This window comes from Urocitellus parryii, chromosome 5, assembly GCF_045843805.1.
Source record: "Urocitellus parryii isolate mUroPar1 chromosome 5, mUroPar1.hap1, whole genome shotgun sequence".
NCBI lineage: Eukaryota > Metazoa > Chordata > Mammalia > Rodentia > Sciuridae > Urocitellus > Urocitellus parryii.
This window is the reverse complement of record NC_135535.1, coordinates 139275119-139302958: the sequence shown is the minus strand read 5'-3', so window position 1 is coordinate 139302958 and position 27840 is coordinate 139275119. Positions and strand designations below refer to the sequence as shown.

Below are 27840 nucleotides of genomic sequence, written 5' to 3'. Positions count from 1 at the left end.
TTTACAACACAGTAATTTACTGCAAACACAGGGGAGTTCCATAAAGAAACAAAGCTCTTACACTCCAGATTTTCAGAAGGTATTATTGGAATGCTTAACTATAACCACAAAATTTGTTCATCCTTAGGATTGAGCTGACAAAAGTCATAAAAGATTTTCATAGCATATATTATATAAAAGGAGTCCACTGTGTTGGGACAGCTGGTTTAGTGTCGCTGACAGGTGTGAAGCCTAGAAGAATTACTGGCTTGATGGTGATCTTTCTGTATCCGGCAAGACAGACCTTCTCCACAGTAACAGCGTTGGAATATCTCCAGCCCATGGGAGCCTTTTCTCCTGTGCTTGGTGCATACTTGACCTTCTTTGAGGACAGGTTTACAGATCTTGGACCAGAAGTGTCTAGCACAACACAAACCTGTGGCACAGTCTGATGATCGGAGACAGACAGAACCTTCTTGTCCTAGGAAGGAGGAGACAGTAGAAAAAATAGTTAAGCTTGCTTAAGCTAAGCTTGCATCATTTCATTAAGACAATTCAAAAGATACTTCTGATGTGCTAACAAAGAATGAACATTAAAGTCCTTCAATGTACCTTTGGTGTGATATATTTTTGAAGACAGGGTGGTTCTTCTGGAGTACCCATCCAAAGTGCTGTGATCATTACCAAAGCTTTCAATGATGGTTTCCTCAATTTCCCCTCTATGGAAATGACTATGATCAGAAGGCATACATATTCCTGAGAAAGCGAGAAATAATAATTAATTAATTTCTAGATTGAAATGGGTTGTTGCTAACAGTTGTGATGGGCCAGCCTATCTTCATTATGAATGTTTAATCTGGGTGAAGAAGAATCTTGGAGATACCTGCAGCATCTAGAGGTATCTCATTGTAGTCAACTTATTTTAAATACAAACCAAATTTTCCACCCAGGGTCAGTGCAAACTCTCCAGATGGACAAAGTATCAATGAGTATACTGTTTAGTTATTTGCAACATCTCCAGTATAGTCATTTAAAAAGTGCTTTCCCATTAACTGTGGTAGTGCAGTGACATTTCTGTCCAATTTTTAATGCACCCTTCTGGTACATTACATAAAAAAAAATTGTTCTTAAAAATAACTTTTCTGCTCTTCATTCTATATGGGTACTGCCAGACTAAGTTAAACAAATGCACATCCAGCTGCCTGGAAGATTACAATCTCACCCACCAGTTACTTTACAGTGTAATTTCTATATTACAGAGATTGAATTAGTTCATCCTAGAATACTGCTGGGTTCCCAAAGAGGTTAGCCAGCCTGTAAGTTTATTTCTGGATACCTCTTTGGCTGTCTTCAGTCTACCTATTTGAGACGTTAAATTTTCTGGGATCCATGGTTGTGGGGAGGGGAAGTAGTTTTAGGGAAGAGAGGAGGAAGGTTGAAAAGGTCTGGATGCTGGAGTACCAAGATATCCTTTAAAAATGGCCAGTGCAGATAAATCACTCTGTCCTTTGCCTGACAACAGTTTAAACTTCCAGGGGCCATGAGGAAGAAAGGACAGTTTGGACAAGCCATGAAAATGGAAAGAGCAACGAAATGCCAGCTGTTTTCTTTGGTTTCTCTTTCAAAAGGATCCCACAGACCTTCCTCCCCGCCCCCTCCCCTGCCCAAAATTAACCTCAAGGCTACCCTCAGACAAGGTTTTATGGAAGGGGCCACTCTGAAGTAAACAGTAGTGTCAAATCATTCAGGGACATAGGAGAACAAGGATCATTTAGACCCCCATACTTTCTTCTTCTCCCAGATTAAACACTCATAATGAAGATATTTCAGGGGAACCTTGCATAGTGAACACCCATTTGGGGACCGCGGTGCTGCAAAGTTCCAGAGCAGAGAATATTTTCTTTTATCTGTAGATGCTGGAATGCAGGACTGTTGGAGTCGTAGGACTCACCATTTTTACAGTAGTTCCCTGGGCAGCACATTGCGTGACGCATGCAGCGTTTTCTGCGCTTCCGGCAGGCGAGACAGATTTGCACGCTGGCGCCCCCTCCACGGGTGGGACTTGCACAGTACTCGTCGGTGCTGCACTCCTCGTCCTCGGCGCACGGGTAAGGCTATGAGAAGGGAGCGGAGAGAAGGTGAGGAGCCCCGGCATTCGAGTACCCACACTTCTGAACCCGGACACTCATCTCAGTCCCTATCTGTACACTCTCCAAAAGCTGTTGCCACCCTCCGCTCCCAAATACAGCATTTCCAAAGACGCCCTGAATCTCAGTCACCCAGAAGGCTCCGCACCCTCCTCTCCAAATGGGAACGCTTCAGGGTCACAGCGTCCTTGGATCCCTGCGACCCCTCTCACCTGGTAGTTGTCAAGGGTCTGGTACTTGTTCCCGCCCTCGTACAGAATTCCTGGTGCAGCGCTGACTGCAGAGCCTGTGTGCCCGGCAGCGCCGCCCAGTGGTGGGGGCAGGTTCTTAATAGCGTTGGAATTGACCAGAACCGAGTTCAAGGTGGCGCTCACACCCTGCAGAGAGTGGCTGCAAAGAACTGCTGCTATCAGGGCGACCAAGAACCGAGCAGCTCCTACAGTGCCCAAAGCCGTCATCTCAGAAGTACTCAAGCGGGAGAAAGAGAAAGGAGAGATGTCACTTTGCAAGCCTGATCCCAAGGAAACCGCCCAAGGAAACCTTGCTGGTGCGGCTGGCTACAGAGTTAAGGTTCCCAGAGCCTCCAACGATCTCAGAGTCCTAACTGCTGGGCGCAGGGAGCTCTGCGCCGCCACCGCCACGGTGGCTGCCTTTATACAGCGAGCTTTGAGCATTCCTGCCCCTCGGGGAAGACAACAAAGCCGGGATGGGATTTCAAAGCGTTGGGAGGGGCTGGGAGGGGGTGTGTTTGTGTACATGAGGGGGGGGGGGATTTTGACACTCTTCACCCCTCCTCTCCCTTGCACGGTGGTTCTACTGGCCCAGCTCACCTTCGTGGAGACAGATCAGTGAGCATTAGAGCAGAGGACGTTTATTAAAACGCAGAGGGCGGGAGGGATTCTGGGCACACCGTGCGTTTCTTTGCAGCAGGGACTGGATTACTTGTATATTAAATACTTTCCAGAGCCAAATAGTGGTAGACTCTGTAAAACCACTTTCTACCCTTTTCCCTTAAGCCAATACTCCTTTCTTGTGCACACAAATAATATTTCGTATTAAATACAACCTCGACCAGTAATTCAAAGGCTCTAGGGGTTGGGGACATCTTTGCGAGAGGACCAGGTGGCCCTTGCAAGTTGCTGATTAATCCTTCAGTGTTTTGATTTGCAGATTTGGGTGAGGTCCTGGTCTTTCACTTCGTCCAGTTGCTTCTCTTCACCCCACCCTCTCCCCTCCACTGAGAGAAAAATGTGCAAAGAGAAGTAAATTTGCACATCAAACGAGGATAAGAAGGAAGAAGACCTAATTCTCTTTTGATGGGAAGTTTAGAGTGGAAGGCGAGAGACTAGCGTTTGGAAATTAGATCAAGGGTGGAGAAAAGAGGGAAATGACCATCCGATAATCAAACTATTTAATGTGGTTCTTTGAATCTGGTCAGTCGCGGCAGTAGATGAACTTGATTAGGCAGACACGCGAGATCAAAGTGGCCCGGAGCCAAAGAGGACAGGGTCCCTCTTGCGTGCGGGGGTCAGTCGTCCTTCTCTGGTGCCCCCTTCTCAGTGGTGGGTTAATGGAGGGAGATAAGAAACCCTAAAGGCTTAGCGCCTGACTTCCTCATTAGTATTTCATATTGCAATGCTTGAGAACGCTTTTGTTTGATCCCGAGTCAAACCTTTCGCAGATGGAGGAATACGGCCTCCAGGGAGATAATTGACTACTTTGTGGAAAGGAGAACAGAAAGTGAACTAGACAGTGAATTCGACATCATTTAAATCAGTGTATAAAAATAACAAAGTAACGCTGGTGTCTAAGAATATTGTCAGGCTTAGAAATTAGCAATCTCATCTAGCTAGTCAACAAAAACCTATTGGAAGCCCAGTGCCCAGGCATCAGTTGCCCTAACCATCCAGTTTATTGACTTTTTCCCTTTTTTGTTTTGTTTTTTAGTTGGGTAGGGAGAAGGGGTGCAGTGAATACGAATATTTGAGACAGATTTCTCATTCTAGGGAATAAAGTTCAAGTTATCTTTATCCTAAAAATAGCAGTTTTGAAAGATATAGAGATAATATGATTATAGTAACCACAAAACACAAGAAATGTACATAATTATTTTAAAAGTAGGTTGATGTTAGAGGTGTGAGAAAAAAGAAAACTCTATGTGAGTTGGGGAAAGGAGGAGATGATTGTAAACCATTGTTGAATACAGAAGACTGGAATATATTTATTATTACTCCCCTAACCTGTAGGCTGTCTGTTAATTCCTCCACCTGCTGACCTACAGTGGTCATGACTGAGGGCCACAAGGCACAAACAGCCAGTCTTAAAGAGATACAATCCTCAAGTTGAGGGGTATTTAAAAAGCAGTTGGTGGTGGTCTGTGCTCTGGTTCCTTGGGTTTGAGAATCCTATTAAGAATGTTTTCTACACCATTCTTTCATGGTGCTTCTAATTACAGATGGTGCCCTCACCCCAAATTCCACCCATCTTGGGAACTTTCCTATGGCTTATTGATATCTCCAGTTTAAATCTGACATGGATTAAATCCTACATATTTCCTTAGGTTTTTATTATGAATATGTATAATCATGTAGGCATGGCTAGTTCTCTAGAAATTTTTAGAACAAATTGAGAATTTAGAAGCAAAGGGGAAGTTTTTTTTTTCATTGCCTTTTTAATAATAAGGATCAAGTCCAATCAGTGGACTTGAAGTTTTTATAAGCACAGAGGTATTATAAGGAAAAAGGGCTAAGAAACAAGAGATTTTCGTACCACACTATCACTTGCACAATATTAATAACAATGTCAATAACCAGTGTGTTGATCACCTTTGATATACTAGAAAATCCAAAATCTGTCTTAAATTTGTGTAATGTTGAAATGTGGGGAAAGAATCCCTGCCTACCTCAAGAAAGAAAATGTCTTTTCTTGGCCCTGTTAGCCTACTTAACTATTTATAGAAATATACTTATGCCACACTAAAGGCCAATCCCTTGTTCTCTTTTCATAAGAGATAATAGATTGGTGCATTTAATATTAATGAATTTAGTCACTAAAAGCTTGCATTCACAAATGGAACCAGTGGGATGGTTTCTACCCATTTTTCATTTTCTTTTTGAAGTTCTCATGAGTTTAAATTTAATAATGAATAGATCAATATCAGATATCCTACTAAGAACTGTACTTGGTGCATTTGATAAAAGATGATACTCATTATCTACCTTCAAATTATTTATTGGAAGCAGGTAAAGAAAACTAACATACAATACAAGGAAGAAATTACGTAGGTCACTCTCAGAGAAGGCCAAGTTCATAGCAAGACAGTCTTTTATTCCAAATGGAGAAATTTATTTTTGAGTACAGTCACCACTTAACAATCTGTCCATAATTTAAATTGTCGTTTTCTCACAGGCATCAAGAGTAAACAGCAAGTAAAGAGGTGAAGTGTAGTTCATCGCTCCTTCAGTACCAGTTAACATTCAGTGGTGCCCATTGTTGGGAATATAGCTCAGAAACTATTAAAGGCAGTCTCCTTGTCCTGCAAAGTCTTTAAGTCTCTGAATGGTTGAAGACACACAATGTATTTACATGGATATGATATATATATATTATATATATATTTCAAAACAGTTTGTATTTTGGTCATAGGAAAGAAAGAAAAAGGACCAGGAACTGTGACTGACACATTTCAGGAAGAGGAAGTTCTAATGATTCTCTGAGTCTCTCCTACAGCTGGGTGACAGAGGTGGCAGGAATCCCAGCAGGTGTATTTATTCTTTTAAACTCTATTATTTTGTCCTATAGGAAATCTTGCCTCTTATTTAATCTGGCTTAAATAGGACCAGAGTCAACACAATAAATTTAATACTTCATATTAGATTTTAAAACAAGAGAAATATGTTTACCAATAGTAACTCAGGAATGATATAATACGACCTGCCTTCCTTGGTATTTTAAATGCTGGATACCATGCATAGAATATTCATGAACCTCTTCAAGAAGTAGACAAAAAGATACACTCTAAAAAGCACTATGCTATTTTCAAACTATTTTTCCATCTTTATTATTTCAGATTCTTTTGTGACTGCTGCCTTTTAAATTTCCTACTTCCCTCTCTCCCTCCTTCCTTTCCTCCTTTCTTTCCCTCTTTCCCTTTGTTAAATTAGATGAAGTAGATTTGTTGCCATTCAATTTTTCTTTACTAGAAAACAGCGAGTAAATGGTTGCAGTTGCTAACATTTTTGTTAGTAGCAATCTTGACTTTATTGCAGGGATTCCTCATTCCTGGTGTTTAATAAAAAGTGTTATGGCTTTCTCATTGGCCTTTAAAGGATTTTTGGTCTTAAATGCTCTTAATGATGTTAAAAGACCTTTCAGACCAGGCCCATGTTATGATTCCCTAGAGAGGTTGGATTTTCTCTAGACTGCAGTACAAAGAGAAGGCTAGATTTGACAATGATTACGTTGATGGACAGCCCAGATAAATCAAGTCTCATGGTAGCTTTCTAAACTTGCTAAGAAAATACTGGAGCAGGTCATTAAAAACTAATCTGAGCCTAAAGCCCAGAACTCAGAAAAAATTGAGCAAAAACCAGTGAGGATGGTCCCTAAACCAGACACTTCCTGCATCTTTTCTCATGATCTGACACTCAGAAAAGTCTGTGGTGTAGATAGTGGAACAGCTCCCTTAATAGATGTTAATCCTAAAGGATTTAATATTTCCAACCATGAAGATAAACCAGTGTCAGCAGAAAGCAGGATGCTTATGAGAAAGCCTCCACATCTAGAAAAAATTGTTTTCCTCCATGTTATTAGGTCCCTGTTATTATCTTCTTTATAATGTAGGCATTCTCTAAGGATCATGACCAAAAAGGGCTTCATGCCATGGTGTCAGGAGGTTGGGGCAATTCCCCTCTGCCAGCTGCCAGCCGGTGCATATGCTTAATAAAGTCATTTAACTTTTAATGCTGGTATTGGTTTTTCATTCATAAAATGGGATGCAGGGGAGTGGGGAGAGGTCCCTTCTGATTACCAAATCTTCTCTCCAAGTGTTGTCACTAATCTTTTGTATTCTGGTTAAGAATGGCTTGCAAGGGGTCTGTTCTTTTAGGCAGCCTAAGCATAAAGTAAAAATCATTGACATCAATCAGTACTGAGAACATGTTGACGTTAAAGAGAATGGCAGGTAACGTTTAAGTCCCTGGAAATAAGGTGAATTACTTGAACCAGGTGTGTGTGTGTGTGTGTGTGTGTGTGTGTGTGTGTGTGTGTGTGTCTGAAGAGCCTGTTCTTTTAATCACAAAACTGGTTGTAATGTCATGTTTTGGAACCAACTTTTCCAACTACTGTTCAGTTTTAAACTTAGTGAATCGCATTGGAATCTTGAGGTGAATCATAGCAGGACCTTGAAACGCCAAAGAAGACTAAGATGTGGCTGAGATGCAGAACTATTGACTTTTAGGGGCGGGGTGGTGGTGGTGGTGGGGGGCGACATATAATTACTGCAACGATTCTTTATCACCACCCCTGAGTTACACAAAAGTATTTCTTTTCAGAGGAGTCCACGTGTTGACGCAAGCAGGAAAGTGGGGGAACTACCTGTGCGGCAGACCCAGAAACCTCAGACCAGAGAGGTCCCGAAAGCCCCCGCAGCGCTGGGCGTTCCCCGCAGGCAGGCCTCGCGCCCTGCACTTCGCCACTCGGCCGGTTCTCATTGTTCGTGCGCTCTGAGGCAGGGTGCTCACGGTCTCTGCCTTCCGTGTCACCACCGTCGCCAGCATACAGTAGTGTAAAATGAAGCTTGTTTAAAGACTCTCTTTGATGAGCGGAGATCAAACGGCCTGGGGACTCCCGGTCTTAATCAGACTTGAGCCAGGATGGCGTTTTCACAAATCGTCCGTTTGCTGGGCTTTGGGCCGACTTTGTGCTCAGCACATTCATCCGGCTGCAGGGCGGCTAATCCCGGCTGAAGCCCCTGGCCTGATCCCAAATCCATTCACACTACAATGGCTGCTGTGGGTTTGCTGTGTCAGTTCATGGGCAAATAAATACAGGCCCTTCTGACTTAATTAGAAGGGGGAGGGCAGAGGAGGGGAAAGGGTATAGAGGGGAAGATCGCTGCTCTCGGGGGACTTGGGCTCCGCTGTCTCCGGCATCTGGAGGGAAGTGGGGCAAATCCGCTCTTCTGCTGCCCCCTAATGGACATTTTGTAGAAGTTCTTCAGAGCGAAGATGTAAAGGATTTATTCCCCTAGTTGACTCTTGGAGATTTATTTTGCAGGTCCTATGAAGTTGTATATTGCGTAGCATCTTCACCTCCTATGCCGCTAACTCTTCGGGGCTAAATATTTTCTAATTCTTAATGTTCCTCACAATACTTTGTTCCTAGAAGAGTTTAAATGTTCACGTTAGAATCAAAATGATAGCATCTAGTAGTTTCAACATCAAATTCTAAAGAGGAACTGGAGTCGGAGACAAAGTTTATCAGTAAATGTTTAGTTTGATGGAAATTTATAGACTCTGATTTGCATTCCTGAGTAAAAATTTCAGGACTTCAGATTATTACAAATATCACATTATAGGAACATTCTAGGCTGAATAAATATTAGGAACATTTATAACTTTTTATAAAATATTATTTTATGAAATAAAAATGTTATCGAGTGAAAAAGTGCTAATAATTTCAAGTTCCAATTTTCTATAAGAGGGTGCAAACCAAGAGATTTGTGCCAAACAATAATATATTTCCATTTCACTAAAGCCAACATGATGTACCAGTAAAAAAGGAACAGCTGGAAAAATTAATTAATCAACATACTGGCAGTGCAGCTCCTGGCAAAATATAACATGTAAATTAATATTTGATAATTTTATTTTATGTATGTTTTTATGTGGTGCTGAGGATAGAACCTAGTGCCTCACACATGCTAAGTAAGCGCTTTACCACAGAGCCTCAACCCCAGCCCTCTAATAATTTTATTACAGCTCATTTTTGCTTGAAAAATCCAGGCATAAAATAATGCTGCTCTGCTATTAGGATTACTTTTAGTGGATACTGGAAGGTGTGTGAGAAATACTATTTATAAACATTCATTACAACATTTATTGGGTATTAAACTTTTCATTAACAAGCTATATACTAAGTAAAACAATATATACAATTATTTTGGTAATATATTCTAAAATATACTTGAAAAACAACTTTCAAGAAGCAAATTGACCATAATCACAAGTTCTCAAGATGTCATTGTTTCCATTATATTTTTTGATACTCCATAGGGGCTCCATCTTTTTCTCACAATATTGTTGAAATTCTGATGATTCTTTTTATTTACAACAAGAAAATCATGGTTTACAGTAACCTCTAAATTTAACAAGTTAGTGCAAAGCATTTTGCAAATATCAACAGTTTTGAGAGTTGATCTTGGCTGCAAACTCTTAAAAGGTATGGAAGTGTCAAAGCAAAGAGTGGAATGGCTAATTAGGTTTCTCTATGAGGCATATCTCCTACTCTTTTGTTAATAGCATTTCCTATTATCATTTGCATTTGCTAATAATTTTAGAAGGGAGGGAACTGAGGCTAAAACTTTGAGGTCTAAAGGTCTAAAAGTGTGTGTTTGCTTTGCATTTAAAGTTTCTGATTTGCAGGCAAAATCCTAAATTTGGAAAATTACCGTGCTATGCTTTATTGAAAACTGAGATTAGAAAAATAAATAAGTAAATAGATAAGTGGAGCTTTTATTTGTAAGCTTGTAAAAAATGAGAAAGTAATTAATTCCTGGTTTTGTGGGCATAGAATGAGAAGTATTTGTCAATTTGAAATGCCTTGTTTTCTTTAAAAAAAAGAAGTCTGTTAAAAACTCTGGAAATCATACACTAAAACCACTTTGAACTTTGGCTCTAAATTCAGCCTTGATTTTCAATTTTTAGTGATTTCTGTGAATTATCCTACCATGGACCACATAACTTAAAAATGGTTCAACTTGGAATTTTTCAACTTGGTAATTGTACAAAAGTGACATTCATTTATAGAAAGCCATATTCAAATTTTTATTTTTTTGAACAAAATTTTAGTTGTTGATAGAACTTTATTTATTTATTTATTTATTTATTTATTTATTTATTTATCTATCTGTTTATTTATTTATTTATATTCAATGCTGAGAATCAAACCCAGTGCCTCACACATGCAAGGCAAGCTCTTTACCACTGTGCCACAACAACAGCCCCAAATTTTTATTTTTTGATCATTCCCGGGATATCAGGGCTGATGACATGCTGTACAAAACTCTCTTGAGATGACCAGTAGTGGCAGCAGCGATTGGCAGCTTCCAGTATGCCACATTATTACAAGAAGACAAAATCCATACTCTGCAGTATGTTGTGCTACTAAGCCAGACTCTGTAGGCTAAGTGCATTAAATGCATTTTGGATTTACACTTAAAAATCTATGATAGGTTTACCAGGGCGTAGCCTCATCATAAATCAAGGGGTGTCTATTATTAATGTTTCTCCAGAGTAACAATACCAAGAGGATATATGTTGAACTGTAAAAGGAGATTTTCTGTGGGAGTTGGCTCTGGTGACTATGGAGGCTGAGAAGACACTGATATGGTGCCTGAAAGGTGGAGAACAAGGGAGTTGGTGGTATCCACCTGTACAAGGCCAAAGGCCTGAGAACCAAGGACACCAATAATCTCTCTATATACACATATAAAACTTATATCAAACATCTGACAATAATTTTTAAATTTATTATTATTATTTTTGGTACCAGGAATTGAACTCAGGGGTACTCAACCACTGTGCCACATCCTCAGCCCTATTTTGTATTTTATTTACAGACAGAGTCTCACTGAGTTGCTTAGCACCTCACTTTTGCTGAGGCTGGCTTTGAACTCATAACCCTCCTGCCTCAGCCTCCAGAGCTGCTGGGATTACAGATGTGGCCCACCTTGCCTGGCATGAAATTTTTTAATAACTTTATTATATTATTATCATCATTATTTATTTATTTATTTATTTATTTATTTTTATATGGTGCTGAGGATTGAACCCAGTGCCTCACACATGCTAGGCAAGCACTCTACAACTGAACCACAACTCAGCCTCCTGGAATGAAATTGTAAACCAGGTAAAAGGCAAGAATGCCACCTGAAATTTCATTAATATATAACTATTTACTTGGGGTCACAGTAAGTCCATTAATTCAAGAAAACAAATCAGTAACTAGAATTTAATAAAACATTTCATTATTCAGAGTCAATAATATCCTTAGAAATAACCTAAGAGACAAATTAATAAAATTCCACCGTGGATGCTGGATAGAGCAATATTCACAAAACAAATGGACTTCCTCTGTGCCGATAAAGAATTTAAGAGCATAATACTTTCAAAGAAGTCCTTTAAATAACAATAAAAGATACACACGAACTCTTATTGCAAAATGTTAAGATATTTTAGAAGATGTTAATAATGTCCAAGGGTGGAAAAAACTAATACCATAACATTAGACTGATGCTTTCTTCCACAAATTAATTTATGAATTTCAAGTAAATCTAATCAAAACTCTAGAAGGTTGTTTCATGAAATGTAAACATTTTGTTTTAATACTTTTGGAAAAAAGAACTATAGCTAGCTAAGATATTTTAAAGACAACAAAGCTAGATGTTGGGGGTTATACTACAGAATATAAAGAATTTTTATAAAGGTACAATACTTAAGCCAGCTTATACTTCTGCAGAGAAAGGCAAATATTTCAAAGATAACTGAGAAAGAGTGATATACACATATATATATAACACACGCATACACATATATATAAACTGGAAAAATTGAGCAGCCATACAGAAAAATGAAAGTACAACATAGTCACCCATTTAAAAAAAATCATTACAGGGATATTAAAGGCCTACTGTAAATAACAAAATTTAAAATTTTAGAAATAAGAGCATCTCTCTTTACCAGTGACTTCATAGGGGAAGATTTGTTATGTAAGATACAAACCATAAATTATACAGATTGATAAATTGACCACAATAAAATACAAAACCTTTCCTAAAAAAAAAAAAGAAGGTGAACAGAATATATTTGCAAAATAAATGATTATTACTTTAATTTTACTAAATATTTTTGCCATTCAACTTCATTCATAAAAAAGATAACTGAAAAGATAATGCATTTGCCTTTAATTGTCAAATTGATGAAGTATATAATCAGGTAACGTTTTTATGCTTTACCATCTTCATATTCCTGAGATATAATTAAGCTAGCCACTTTTAAGATGCATACATTAGTGCATTTTGCTAATTAAAAAAAATCTTTTTTTTAGTTGTAGATAGACACAATACCTTTATTTTGTTTATTTATTTATTTTTATGTGGTGCTGAGGATTAACCCAGTGCCTCACATGTGTGAGGCAAGTGCTCTACTGCTGAGCCATAATCCCAGGCCCCGCATTTTGCTAATATTTTGATTAGTGTTTTTGTGTCTACGTTCATGAGAGATATTGACCTCTAATTTTTTGTCTTTCTTGCATTACTGATGTCTGCTTTTGGAATCAAGGTTCGGTCAACCTCCTAATATGACATGAAATATATTTGTTTTCCCTCTCTTATCTGGAAAAGAGTCTGAGAGCAAAATTATCTTTTCCCTTCCATTTGCACATACAGATGAAGTTACAGCTTGCACGTGCCTATAAATTGACTCCTTCTGCTGTGGCATCTTAGGTCAGCACATAGGTCTGATATATTTTCTGTGTCCTTAGAAATATTCTGGAATCTCCACTGACCTGTGTGGTAGTCATGAGCGATATGGAGCAATTGTGACTGTCAAAGTGTGTTTAAAACTTTGATTTAAATGGACACATTGTGAGGGCCTATCCTCTTAAACATCCCTCTGCACACTCCTGTTGGTTGCCTGGCATTTCTCTTCCATCATTTCTCTGTTGATAGGCATCCTTGGTATTTCTCTTACCTTTCAGCATTGATCTCTCCCTTGAGGGTCCTGAGTCGCAACTTCTTTCTTTTTCTGTAACTGTTATGATTTAGATGTGGTGTCCCCCAAAAGCTCATAATTAAATTAGAGGAGAAATAATTGGGCTATAGCCTTAACCTAATCAGTGAATTAATTCCTGATGAGATTAATTTCATGGTAACTAGAGGCAGGTGGGGTGTGGCTGGAGGAAGTGGTTCATTGGGAGTCTCTCTCTCTGCTTCCTGACCATGATGTGAGTTGCTTCTGTTGGCCACACTCTTCAGCCATGATGTTTAGCCTCACCTCCCCTAAAATTGTTCTGGTTGGGTCTTTAAGTCACAGCAGTGAAAAAACTGACTAAAACACTGAGACAACCATCTTCGGCTTCTGGCTTACTTTTTTCTTTTGCAGGAGTTTCTCATTCTTTCTAGTTTACCAAGAGTTTCCCTTTTAGTTTTTGTATATTCTGAGTACTTATTTATTTTTAAATATTTTTTCTTTTTTTGAAATTTTTGCTGCAAGTAAAAGTCCTGAAAGATCTTTAGTTCCAGATAGGGAAAATACAGAAAATTGAAATTACTTACTCAAAGTTGCATGGCAGATTAGCATCAGAATCAGGATCTTTCCTGAAACTCCCTGTCTCCTCCCTACAAGTTTAGTGCTCCTCCAATAACATACTTGTATCCAAAAGGAAATCTTCAATGCATCATTCTTAGTCTCATGAAGCCTCACCTTTTTGTAATACAAATAATTATACCTCAAATTGTCTTTGTGTAAATCTAATGGTTTTATATGCCAAATTGAAATGAAGTATATCCAAATATGTTTGGTACAATCTATGATTGTGCCTCCAAGAAATCCTTCTATAATCCCAGTAGACTTATTACCTTTCTGATGTCTCCTGATGGCCTAAAGATGATGAACAGCATGGAAAAAAATCAGGTTTTGCAGACTCCTTATCCACTATTTTAAGAAAAAAAAATTAATGTCAATATTCGGAATTTGGACAAGGGCTTATTGACAAAAAAATCTTAAACATGTCAGAAAAAGCTTTTTGAAGGTAGTTATGCCTTTTCTGAGATCTGTAGAACTTGAGATGGCCATTGAAAAGTAAGACAATAAAAAGGAATAAAAAATTCTATGTACAACTCTAAGTAGTTGCAAAAGGCTGGAAGTCAAGCAAAGACTCAGGGCTGATTTTAAAGGACATTGGGAAGTGACCTCATTAATTTGACTGCATTCTTAGGGGAATCAGAGGTGGTTGATGGGAACTGGAAATTCCTATATATTGACATTTTTTTTCAAAGATAATCTGGACCCCAATAAGAAAGGAAGATTTAAAAATATATGTATTAAATGGAAGCTGTTTCTGTATGTGAGAAAAGTTATAAAACATGCAAAAACTCGGGGGGCAAAAACAATATTTCACCTTTGAACTTACACAGATCAAGTAGTAGTATGGAATGTGCAAATTTTGGTATATCACTTATTTTGTTTGATATAGTCTCAATCTTTTTAAAGTAAATTTGAGTATAATTACAAGCATTCAATCTGATCATTGTTCATGAAGTGAATCACCTGTATCACCAGTTGAATCATGAAATTAAGCCATTAGCTTCTCTCCACATAGAAACTCACACATGAAAAGAACCTCAAATATGATCTAAAACAGCACAATCATTTCTTCAGACGAATGAATGCCAATCACATCCCTAGTCGTGGAACAGATAATATTAGAACTTCTTTGGCGGAATTAGAATTAGAAATCTGGAGCCCTTGGAGCCTACTCACTGTGCGTCCCTTTCTTTCAACCCATGTTTCTCTAGCCATTCCATCCAGATGGCCTAGGAGAGACCATCTCAGTGAACTGAGTCTTTATGAAAAATTCCATATGAAAACCACTGGTTCGTTGTAAGTTTTCCCTTTTAATCAAGTGTTGACAAGCTTTTCTGAAAAGGATCAGGTATTAACTATTATAGCTTCTACATAGTTACTCAAATGTTGTAGCATGAAAGCAGCTATAGATGGTATCTATTAGTTTTGTTCTATAAAAACTTTATTTGCAAATAGACTTCCAGCCAGATTGGGTCCGTGAACTATAGTTTGGCAATACCTGCTGTTAAAAAATAAGGAAAGAGAGATTCAGAAAATGAAGTGACTTAGAATCACACAATTGTATTACTAAAAAGAATAATTACTAAAAAGATTAATCTTGTGGATAAGGAAACTAAAGCCTTGGGAAATTCACAAAACTGTGCAAATTTAAAGCAATTTATGGCATGTGTTACTTAACAAGGGATACATATATCAGAATTATAGGTTAGGTTGCACTTTGATTCCATTCCAACTTGTTTTTATTGTTTTAACTCTGTAGCTCTCGCATCTTTCCAGGAATCCTGTTCTTCCTAGGAACTGTAAACCCCCAATCTCATAACTAACATACTTTCTACTAGATTCATTGTTTCTCATGACTCAACCTGGTGCTTCAAAAAGTGAGTCTTCACATAAATTTCCCAAATAACTCTTTACACCAATTTTAAATGGCCTGGGTCCTAAGAATGTTTATGCCCATTACTGAGTTGAAGTCTGCCTTTTTCATGTCATATTTTTTCAATGTCACATTTGAAATTCTTTTTATCAAAAGATTATGCATTTGAATGAATTCACCAAGTCTTTACTATGATTCAAGGTCTTAAGATTTATTCTGGTATCTTGTGCCTGAAAGTGTGTTATTTGTATTGGCAAAACACTTGCAGAGGCTGGGTCAGACCTTGTCTTTCTTCTGTATGTGTGTGGTATTTTACTAATTGAAACAGGCAAGGTCATGCAGCAGAAATAGACAAAGCTAGAATCCTAGTGGTCCAAAACCATGTATTTCACTCTAAAGCCTTAGTAAGTGCTTTGCTCTTGCTCACTGCCATTCACATTCTCTTTTGAAACTGACAGGGCAGCCACTATTGATGAATTGCCCATCACAACCTTAGAGGAAAAAGAGAATATAATGAAGCACGAATTGGCTCTTAAAGATTCTCCTTGAAGTGACAGATCCACCTTTCAATGGTCAAAGCAAGTCAAATTGCTAAATCTAACTTCCATGGAGAACGGAAATACTCCACAGAGGGAAATCAGACATTGGTGAATTGAGGTCAAAATCCAGCTGAGAGCCAGAAGCTTAAATCCATTCTCATTTTTCTCTAGAGGACTGAAAGGCCTCATGCAAGTTAACTGCTAGTATCCTGCCCTGAATTACCAGATACCAGAAATAGGTATAAATATAACTTTCGGGCATTGTAAATCAAGATGTAAATCTATTCCTTAAAAATAGTTTATTATTAATATACTATTTTAATATGTTAATTAGGAATGAGATCTATATAAGTGGAATATAAATATTTAGTATTTTCAAAGGCATTTAATATGCTTTTGATAGTCATAACTATTTCAAATTTTTCCCATTTTGTTCTTTTGCCCAACCATTCCTGAAATATTTTCCAATGGACCTTATTTTCTGATTTCTCTTCTATGGGGGAACATACATAAAAATCTCCATCAAAATAAAATAAAGTGCCTGTTAAAATATCACATTCCTAGGTTATACATCAAAGTAACAGTAGATGGCCCCAGGAATCTGTAGCTTATTTCCCAGAAACACCATATGGCATTAATGTTTGGAAAATACTGGCCTAGATCATATGGCCTGAATCTGTTCACTAATTTTAATGAAATCGTTGGCCACCCATTAGGGTTGTTTTTATGCCTTGTTTTTTCCTTCCTCTTCCTCTCACCTTCCCCCCACCTTTTTTTTTTTTTTTTGGTATGAGATTTAGGGTTAACTCATTTAGTTCCAATAGTTGGTATATGGAGGGATTTGTCTTTTGCTCCAGAAATTCACCTGGGGTGCAAAACAACTTCCAGAGAGAAGCATTCATGTTTCATCAATTTATCATTTTTTTAGTTGAAAATTTATAGAATGCTGAGGAAAAATTTAAATAGAACTCTTGAAAAAAGCATATTAAATGTGGTGGCTGTTTGTGACATCTTTAAGGCTATAACTGAGAATCTGTGTTTAGGTCTGCAAGCAAAATGTGATCAACTTGGATGAACACACAATCCAATTCATTCTTCTCAAATTTACAGTTGAATCCTATTGTCATTGTTGAATAATCGTGTGCTGATTTAGTTGCATTGAAATTAATATGTGCAAATGTGACAGTGGTGGGAGCAGTGTCCTCACCATTGCCAACCCTCCCTCACTGCCATCTCTGAAGTGATCGTGACTGTTAATCTGCGTTTTGCTCCTAAAACTGTGTAGTTAATTTAAAAAGACATTCTTAAGTCTACAGTGTGAAAATTAAAGAAATTATAGGATAGATATTTTAAAATGTTACACTTCAATTTTCAAAATAAATAAAATTATTTTATGTGATATATTGATATAGTATTTTTTTTCCAAAGTATGTTATTGACTCTGTCTGAGAAAGCAAACTAGACTAAGTTTCTAGTTTTCTTTTATCCAGGGTTTTTAACTCACTATCATTGGCAATGTGGTGTCAACAATACAAATGCAGTCATAATGAGGGAATCTTTATGCTGTGCATCAGATTTCAATGTATGCCTCATTACTGCAGTGAGGAACAAAAGGATGAAGGAATAATCTGTTTACCAGGGTTTTGAAAAGTTGAATGAGTTATAATCATATTCTTTAAAACTATATGCTTTTATGTATATGAAGTTTAACAGAGGGACCCAGTGAACAAACATTGGACAAAGACTTGTAAATTGCTTTTCATATTAAATGATTCCATCCTTGCATATAGTAATTTATGGGAATCCTCCCTTTGCTTGTCTACTCTGGAGTTTGATGAGAAATGCCCAAAGGAGTGTTTTGTGGTAATATAGTGAAATCTGCTAATTTATGGTTTCATATGGATATCTACATTTGGTCTACATTTGCCAGGTGGCCCAGTGTTATTCCCATTGAGTTCTTTAAACTGAATTGTTAGATTGATTTTAGATCAGATTAGATTATTTCATGAAAGATTCATGGAGTAGAAGTATTTTCTAGATGATTGTAGTTATATTCTACAATAGCACCACATGGTAGTTCCCTTCTAGTATGATATACCAATTCCATCTTTTAAATCTCATGTGGAATTAAAGAGCAACTAAGTTCAAAAGTAATTATTTTTTATTTCAACTCTATAAAGTATACAACAGGCACTCAGCAATTACAGCTGCAGGAAAAATACAGAGCAAATCAAAGCAGGTTAAGTTTATGAAAAAGTTTTTAATCTACATCAAAAGAGTGCAAGTGGTCAATGACCATTTGATGACAGTTTGTTGCATTCTGACTAACAAAGGACTCTTTCATGTAGAACAAATTCTAAGAGGACAATCAAATAACCATAGCAGTAAGAATACAAAAGAACTGACCAGTTGTAAAAACATCATACATTGAAATAAATTTGATAGATGATGCTTAAAGAAATGTCCCTTTACTCAGAAAGCCCAAACCTCTGAGTCATGGTCAAGGTCCCAGAGCTCTGTCTGTTGATGCAGGGGCAGATAAAGAGGAGGGCTTACAATATACTTTCAACGTTTTGCTTTCCAGGTCTGTCGAAAACTTGCCTCATAAATGATTTGCATATACAAGAACTCAAAGAAAGCATCCTGTTTTGTTGAGTGGTGCACCAAGTTACTTTTTCATCATTGGTTTCAGAACGAGGTGTGGTTAGCAGTCATTTCTGATTTTCTTTTGGGTTGGACCATTGTTAATGGAGTCTATAAAATGAGATATGCTAGAACATGACTGCACTAATTGCTTTTTCACTGAATCTGCACAGCTTAGCAAAACAGGAATACCTGTATACAGACTGATAGTATGTCATATATTAATTTGACCTGCACATACATTTATACATTTCACAGAAATGACGCTGTATCTCATTAACAGATACACAGCTCTGGTACATTTAACAGAAATAAGAGAACAACTTCATCATTTCTGTAATTCATCAATATTATATAATAAAGGCTTATAAATTGTTAGCAGAAAGAACTGTAAAACGCAGCAAGCTAAGAAAGGACAACATTTTGAGGTGTGTTTGTCTTTGTCATGCAGCATAACACCAAATTTGTTTTTTTTTAATCAGATGCCATGAATTTAAGGCACTTGCAACAATGCCAAATAGCCAGGTCATGTTCTAAACTATGGGACAGATGAATAACAGTACTGTTGACATAGTTTTCAATAATACTGACAATTATGACATTAATTCAAGTCTACTTGGACCTAAAAACATTATTCAATACAAATAAAACAAAATAATAATGCTGTGAAACACTAAAAAAAGTTATATGTACCACAAAATATCACACAAAAATATCTATTTACATAAATATTTGTCTGTGGTCCTATTGTGAAAGAAAACAGTGTTATGGATAATGCACAGATCACCTCTATTGTATGAAATCAGTTCTAATATCCTTGTTGTCAATATGGTAGCTGACTTCTTTAAGTTCATCATCAGTTCAGTCATTTAAAAATGAAGCAAGAAAAATCCAATAGTTATGTATGTATCATTATACATGTAAAATTCACATGTATATTTATAATTGTAAGTAAAAACTATGATTTGTTAAGTATATAATCAAAATACATTTGTTTTAAATGCTACATGGGTCTGATTCATACTGTAATAACAAGGAAGGTAATAAACATAAAAATCAATTACAGCAATTTTCCACAAATAATTTTCTCTAATGTATTCAATCTATCTCAACTTTGATGTTCCTTTCCTTGGCAGTTTTCAGTTTTCCTGTGAATCAAGACACACAGAAAGCCCTTATTTCCCATACTGTAAATATTGACAAGAAAGTCAGTTCACAAACAAGTTGGCACTATTCTAACTTATCCAGATGTTCTTTAATGTAAGAAAAAAGACGGGGCATGAAAAATTCAGAAGTAAAATGAGATGCACTTTATGAAGCTGACCATGAATTATAGCCCTAGTGTCTTCATTAAGACAAGATTTAATTCCTTAAAATTAAATATTATAGATCAGATGAATGTTTTCTGTTATTAATTCTTGGAAGATATAGTTCACCTTTAGTTTTTGGTGATTGCTTTAGACATCCTGATGCAATGTTATGGGTGAAATGAACAAAGATGTAGGTACAGGTGGGAAAAACAATCTACAGTTACGTTGTGCTGAATGCTACTTCTTCCTTCTCCACAGAACTTTACAAATGGGTTGTCTTAGACGTGAACCATAGTCCAAAATGCACAGTATGTGCTAATTTCTGGGACATTTGTGATATTTGAAAATTTGTAGGATCAGATTTACTTTCCTAATGACAAGGTAAATTTAATATTCTAGCAAGCCTTTCGCATGCCTACACCACACAATCTTTAAACAAAAATCACTGAACACTGGAGGTAATTGGAATTATATATATATATATATATATATATATATATATATATATATATATAATGATTTTGAGAATTTGTAAGGGAGGGAATGTTCCAATAACAATAATATCAATAATATCTTAGGATCAAAGTTTTAATCAAATTTTATCCTAATTATACATAATACAAACTTAGTAGTTTTATGCTGAACATGTTTTAGAGTATATTTTGATATCAGGTTCTAAAGTAGTTTTTTGAGTATGAAAAATTCAAACAAAATTCATAATATACACTTTCTTGGCTAAGATATGACAAGCCAATTCAATATAGTTTTGCAGAAACGTCTACATTAGATTGATTAGTAAAACACTCTAATGTTAAAAAGCAAACCTGTCTTAATTATACCAAATTCACACACAGTTCCAAGACAGCTTTGAAGGTTATACATTGGTCTATGTAGGTGTAATGCTATCTGTCAAGGAAAAGCTTCCAGAAAACTCAGCTATTGACAGCTAATAATGTTCAACCAGCCTGCCGCCAACGGACCTGGTTTCATTTGCTGATTCTCTATGTGAAAAAAAGCAAATCAGTTTGATATTTTCATTTCTAGTCTAGTATAAATTTCAGGTTCACTAATATTTGTTTTATTTAGCTAAAATCAATTGTTATGAACTCATGTTCCTTTTTCCTTCTCTAACCCTTTCCTACTTGAACAAATGTGTGGGCTTATTCAGGAAAAGGTAATCAACACCTGGACAATTTCTTGTTTTCTTTCCTGACCTCAAATGAGTGAGCTTCCTGGTTTTGTGAACTTTAATAACTTTAACATTGTGTTTTCTGACTTTCTTTTTCTTTTTTTCTTTTTTGGTTCAGGCCTAAGACAAGAAGCTAGTTCAAAAAGATTTCCAAATCACCTTTTTCTCTCAAACCTAGACTATGTTGTGTAAATGAAATCTGACAGGTGTTTGGTTTAATAAATTTAGTGAAAATGCTTGAGTCTCTGGCTAGACATGTAAGGTTTAGAATTTGTGTTGTCTGTTCAGACACTGACATTACAGATGAAAGATATACATAGCACCTATATAGTTTTTTTTTTTTTTTGGATGGGTCTTAATCCCTCCCCACCCTATCCCACCCCTAACTCAAGGGTTTATTTTTATAAAAGGAAATATTTTAAGCCTCAGTTTGAGGGTATGTTAGGTAAATAGGTAAACCAATTGGCTGCTAGTCACTTATTTCCAGGACCATCTTTAAGCACAATATTTTTTTAAAACATGAAATGGTTTTGTGAATTGCTTTTTCCCCCCACTCTGTCATGCCAATTTATCAAAAAGAAATGAATATCATGCATTTTTTTCAATCCTCTGCCAAAACGCATATATACCTGCTATGAAAGGTCTCAGGAGAATCCATAGCAGTTGTGCTTTTATCATATCAATTTTTAAAATCTGTCAGAAAGAAAAGGTAACATTCAGTCTTGTCATCAGCACTGCTGGGAAATAAAATCATGAAACTTCTAGCACTGGTTTGACATGAACTCCATGACCCACAGATGTGTGGTCCTCTTTTCTACGGTATATACACCGTCTTGCAGTAATAGATTCCACAACCTTCATTTAAAAAAAGGGGATAGCCCAGGTTCTGTACCATCGTCATCTATCGTACCAATATATTATTCTTTCATCTTGAAAAATCTAGCAAGGTACAGACTCTTTTACTAGATTGAAGTGCTTCCTACAGTCTTTCAAATTATAGTCAGAGCAAAGCAAGATCGTTGCAACAATAGAAAACATCACTTTACTGGTGAAAGGCTTTGCTTCAGGACCACCATGTCAACTGCTATTTTAGGTTCAAACAGAAAACATGTAAAGAGCACTATTGTCATCTAAGCAATTAGTCCTAATGCCACTGTAGTTACTGGAGCAGCATCGATCAAAGGCATCATGGTGACCCCGAGCACTAATCTTCTCTCTTTCCCTCAAGTTTGCTGGCAGCTGTGTCTCAGAAAAAGCTGTCTTCAGCAAGGCAGAAGCAGGTAAGAGAAATACATTAGAAGTCTATATCCCAGCCTGAGTTGTCATCAGGCGGTGGCTCGTCACTGTCCTCAGGAAAACTGTCGAAATTGCTTGTGTCCGTGGGTGATGCAACCTGCAACATGAGAAAACGAGTAGCTTTCTGACTTTTTTTCATGGGATTTTACTTTACTCTCCATTATTAAAAAGAATTGTTATTTTTAAACGGATACATAGAAACATAAAAATTATACTAATCAGTGAGGTACCATGCAAATTTTGATACATGTGTGCATCGCATAATGTTTAAATTAGGTTAAATATATTTGTCTTCTCAAACATTTATCATTTGTTTGTAGTGAAACTTTCAAAATCCCTTCTTATAGTTTCTTGAAATATATAGGGCATTTTTGTTATCTGTGGTCACTGTACTGTGTGATAGCACACAAGAACCCCTTGCTCCTGTTTTAACTGTTTTGTACTCACTGATCAACCTCCCCCACTTCCTGTTTCTATTGCCCTACTCTTCCCAGCCTCTGGTAGTCCCCATTCTACTCTCAACTTCTATGAGATGAACTGTTTTAGATTCTACATATAAGTGAGATCAGGCGGCATTTGTCTTCCTGTGCCTGGTTTATTTAACATTATGTCATACTTTCCAGATCCATCCATGTTGCTACAAACAACAGATTTTCATTAATTTTTATGACTGAATAATATGTCATTATGTGCATGTACTACATTTTCTCTATTTTGAATTTTATTGTATTTATTTATTTTGGTACTGGGGATTGAACTCAGGGACATCTGACCACTGAGCACATCCCCAGCCCTATTTTGTATTTTATTTAGAGACAGAGTCTCACTGATTTTCTTAGCATCTTACTTTTACTGAGGCTGGCTTTGAATTCATGATCCTCCTGCCTCAGCCTCCCAAGCTGTTAGGATTACAGGCATGTGCTATCACGCAGCTCTATTTTGAATTTTAAAAAGCATTTTATTCCCTTTTCAATGATAATTTTTTGAGCATCTACTATGTAATAGGTACATCTACTATGTAATTGGGTTTGAATTGTGGTTAACAGTGGTAAGTAAAAATAAAAATAAATCCACACAGGGATTTATATTACAGAAATAAATTGTGTGGTTAAAACCAATAATTAAGAAAATCTTTATGTAAGTATGAACTTTGGCTAGTGCTGCAATATATATATATATATATATATATATATACAATATATATTCATATTTATGTACATTTATATATATATGTATATGTTATATATATAGGGCTTTGAGAATGTAAGAGTGAACATATAAAGCCTCTTGAAAAAGTATGATTTATAACCTAAGAATCAGTGAATTCAATATGAAGGGTAGCATATGCCAAGGTCCTGAGATGAGAGAGAGAGAGAGAGAGAGAGAGAGAGAGAGAGAGAGAGAGAGAGAGCTCCATGCTTTGAAGTAACCAAAAGATGCTGACATAACTGCTATATAAGAAATGAGGACAGTACGCAGAGATGAGGCAGAGAAGCAGGCAGAATCCAGGCATTGTTCTTTATTCTCTATATAAGAGCCATTTCTAAACTTGAGCAAAATTCATATAAATTTACTGGGCAAAGTCCAATCAGCAGAGCATCAGCAAGAAGCCAGTTTAATATTTCTATTGCTTAAAAGATCCCTGAAAAGATAAATTTACATTAGAATAATTTGAGTTTAGCATTTATTTATTTCTCTCTTCCAGCTTTTTTCTCTGCTTTTGTTCTAGAACCAAAGCTTCATGAATGCAATTAGCATCTGTAATGTGGGACATGGTAATGGTATTTTTTAAAATTTGTTTTATGAATAAACAAATGTTGGCTCAGAAATAAATCTTAGAAAAAGGAAAAATATTTCTGTAAAAGAGCAGACTTTAATCTTACAAAGAGGTAGCATATGAATAAAAGTCCCAGGATCACAAAGCAGCCCTCTCTCACTTGATTAAGACACACTACATTTTATTAAACAGATGCAGTACAGACGAAAAATATAAATGCAATCAGTTGAAATCTATTTCAGGTAACTATGATGTAAAGAGTCCACTTAGTGAATGAAGTGGCTATTTAAAAAGAAAATTGATGTGTTAAAAAAAAGAATCTTTTTCTTTTATTATTTATTTACTTAGTTTTGTACTAGGGATTGAACCCAGAGGCATTTTACCATGAGCCACATCCCCATCCCTTTATATTTTTTTATTTTGAGACCCTCATTAAGTTTCTTAGGGCCTCACTAAATTGCTGAGGCTGGCCTTGAACTTGTGGTCCTCCTGACTCAGTCTCTTGAATCACTGGGATTATAAGCAAGTACTACCACACCTGGCTTTTTTTCTTTCAGAGCTTGATAGAGGAATGAAAGGACATGTTATATCTGAGAGTGCTTCAAAGTCACATTGCGGGGCAGGGAGAACTACAGGGGCAGAAATGGAATGCTGGCCAAGAAATGATAGCCGCTGAACTGGTTGCTGCAGATTCACTTTGTTCTTCTGTCTACACATGCACACAGTTAGTCTTTACCACAGCAAAAATTAAATCATATTCATCAACACAGGCGACTGGAATGAAAGTGGAGAGTTAAAAAAGATAAGGCTAAAGTGCATCCATAGCAACCATCCCCAAAGTTATCTGTTTTGAAGTTGGGAGTTTAGAGTACTCCATCATTTTAATGGGGTACTTTGATAGCTTATTTAACCCATCACAGGACAAAATTTGACAAATAACACTTCTTTGTTAATGACATCAACACCAGTGAGCATGTCACACAATTTCAGATGGAAAGTCACTTACGCTTGGTATGATGGGAGGAGTCAAGGTGCCCTTCCTCAGACCTTCCCAGTTAAAGCCCTCAAACCATCTAGGAAAGGAAAAAACATCATCAGAGGCATAGTACCTTTTCTGGCGTCTTCCAGGACAACACGTAGGGTCTGTGTGCCCTAGAAAGCAATTAGGCTAATATCTTCCTGTGACAAAATGTTTTCTCTTGAATCAGATGTTTTTCAATTAGCTTATCTCATAAAAAGCATATTTTGAAAGTGTGATTGTCAAATTTGAACACCAACCGCTATGCAACTGTTTTTCTTGTCATTTCAGTCGTAATATCTGTATGACCTTGTTCCCCTATTGTCATTATAATTTATAAGTGTCATAATATGCTTGGCCCTGTGCCGTACTAGACCCTTTATTTTAAGGAGATAGAGTCAGGAGATGAAGTGAGGACAGAAAATTAACTTTCCATCTCTGCCACTGATTCATAGTGCAGCCTAAGCTAATTACCCTTTTCATAGTCCTCTGTTTGTCTCTTCATATCCCAATTTCCTTACTTTTTTTTCCTTTTTTAACATAGAAAGAATATTTAAAAAAATACAGCTTTTCTGTGAAAATAAGAACCACATATGGCACAGGAAGGTGTTTTCCTTTTGTTCTATGAAGATGCCACCATTAGCAAATGTGTACACCAAATTCTTAATAGGCCTTCTAGATATTCAGATAGTTCAGTAAATAAGTTCCTTTGATAAAGGTATGAATTTATTGGGAGTGTCAGGCAAGCAGGCTAAGAGAAAAATCAGTCTATGTTTAGATTAGCTTTGGAACATCCAGCGAACCTAGGTAAGTTCTTATGATACCTGTTATTTCAAAAAGGGTGTGCTCTGCACTGCTTTCCTGTTATATTTAATTGGAAAATAGTTGGAAAAATATATATTTTGGCTTTAATCTAAAAAACTTAGGTAAGCTATAGTGGGCAACTTTGTTTTTAATATTGTAGTAGGGAGTAGAGTTCCTAAATTAAAAATCAACATTTTTTTCCCCCTTTGGGCCAGAGAGGAAAAAGAAATGCTAGCTAGTGTGAATTCAGAGCAACTGAATCAGTGAATTTGCTGTTTGAGAAGCCACAGGGTTGTCACATGTATCTAAGTACAGCTCCAGACACAGGAAGAAGGGCCTTGGAAAGGCTAACTTATCTCTACAAGCTCTTTGGCTGTTCCTGTAGGAGAGCTGTATCCCTTATATACCAATAACTCTACACATATCAAAATACACCACCTTACAGAAACACTTTTCTGAACTCTGACACCTAAAAGTTATTAAGAAAGTGGGCTTACTTGTGCTTTTGAATATCTTTTACTCCATTTTTCAAATTTCCTAATCTTTCCGACGGGTTGTCCCTGAAAAAAAAAATAATCATTTTGTTAAGTAATCTAATTATTTTCACATTATGATCCTTTCAAAAACAATGTGTTTAAAACAATTACCTGCATAGTTTTTTGATTAAGTTAGCAGCATTTTTGGCAATCTTCTTTGGAAATTCTATCATGTCAATCCCCCTCAATATGATGTTATAGGTTTTCATAGGATCTGGGCCTGAGAAAGGTGGGCTAAGAGAATGAGAGCAAGACATGATCAGAGACATGATTTTTACTTTCTAAATAAGAATGGTGAAATTGTTATAAACTCCAAAAATGATAGCAATTCTTATGTTGGGGCTTACATTAGTAGTGAAAACAAAAAGAAATTCAATTAGCAGCTAAACACTATGCATGCTCTTGGCAAAAACCATAAATGGGTGAGGTTTCTCTGCTGTTCCCCTCAGTTCTGTAGGTGCCTAGCTTCTTGCTGTCCTGATCATTGAAACTATCCCTTAACTCTTTGGCCTTTGTCATGCCAATCAACTCAATTATACTTTATCCAGAGTTTTTGTTTCTTTGAGAAGAAATCTTGTGGATTATTTTATTTTTGTACTACATGTTTATTAATAGAAGATTGAACTATTTTCTTTTATTCAGTAAACGTAAAATAGAAGCCCATTTGCTTTTGTTGAGGGATGTGACGCTATCTGCCTCATTTTCTGTAATAATTATTTTCTGTTTACTTTAATATGTTATTAGCTGTAAGTCAATTTTAGTCACTTTTAAAATGAATGAACATGAAATTATGTTTAGTATTCTCTTAAAATTTAAAAAGTTTTATGTGATGTTATAATTGAGTATTCTGTTTCTTAGGAATTTTGATCTTTAGTTTAAAAAGTGAGGAAGATACAAATCTGGCATTTTTTATGAATTTAATGCATTTTAATTCATGATTTTGCTTTTATATTTATATGTTTATCTTAGATAAATAGAACAATTTTTTAAAGAGGGCTTTTGTGGTTTTTCAGAAGTTACATACAGTCTTAAATATTCAGCAATATGTAAAACTTAAAATTACTTAAAAGTAAAAAGTTATCAAATACCCCAAATATTAATTATCAGCATTTGATTAACATAATTTCGTATTTTTATCTGTGTG

The 27840-nt window shown here is 36.4% G+C and overlaps 2 protein-coding genes across 4 annotated transcripts in view; both read right to left on the bottom strand.

Moving 5' to 3' along the window:
• Positions 1 to 206: 206 nt before the first annotated feature.
• On the bottom strand, positions 207 to 2584 carry Dkk1 (dickkopf Wnt signaling pathway inhibitor 1). Its single transcript, XM_026410550.2, has 4 exons — positions 2339 to 2584; positions 1931 to 2093; positions 592 to 735; positions 207 to 460 (listed from the first exon to the last, which is right to left on the bottom strand). The coding sequence occupies exons 1-4, from the start codon at positions 2582 to 2584 to the stop codon at positions 207 to 209; spliced, it is 807 nt and encodes a 268-aa protein (XP_026266335.1).
• A 16198-nt stretch (positions 2585 to 18782) lies between these two features.
• Positions 18783 to 27840, bottom strand: part of Prkg1 (protein kinase cGMP-dependent 1) — a 1169615-nt gene continuing 1160557 nt past the window's right edge. For all 3 annotated transcript variants that reach the window (XM_026410547.2, XM_026410546.2, XM_077799283.1), the window contains 4 exons: positions 26808 to 26930; positions 26658 to 26720; positions 25345 to 25411; positions 18783 to 22658 (listed from right to left, as the gene is read on the bottom strand). In XM_026410547.2, coding sequence (XP_026266332.1) covers positions 22560 to 22658; positions 25345 to 25411; positions 26658 to 26720; positions 26808 to 26930 — 352 coding nt within the window. In that variant the 3' untranslated portion in view covers positions 18783 to 22559. The remainder of the gene's footprint in view (positions 22659 to 25344; positions 25412 to 26657; positions 26721 to 26807; positions 26931 to 27840) is intronic.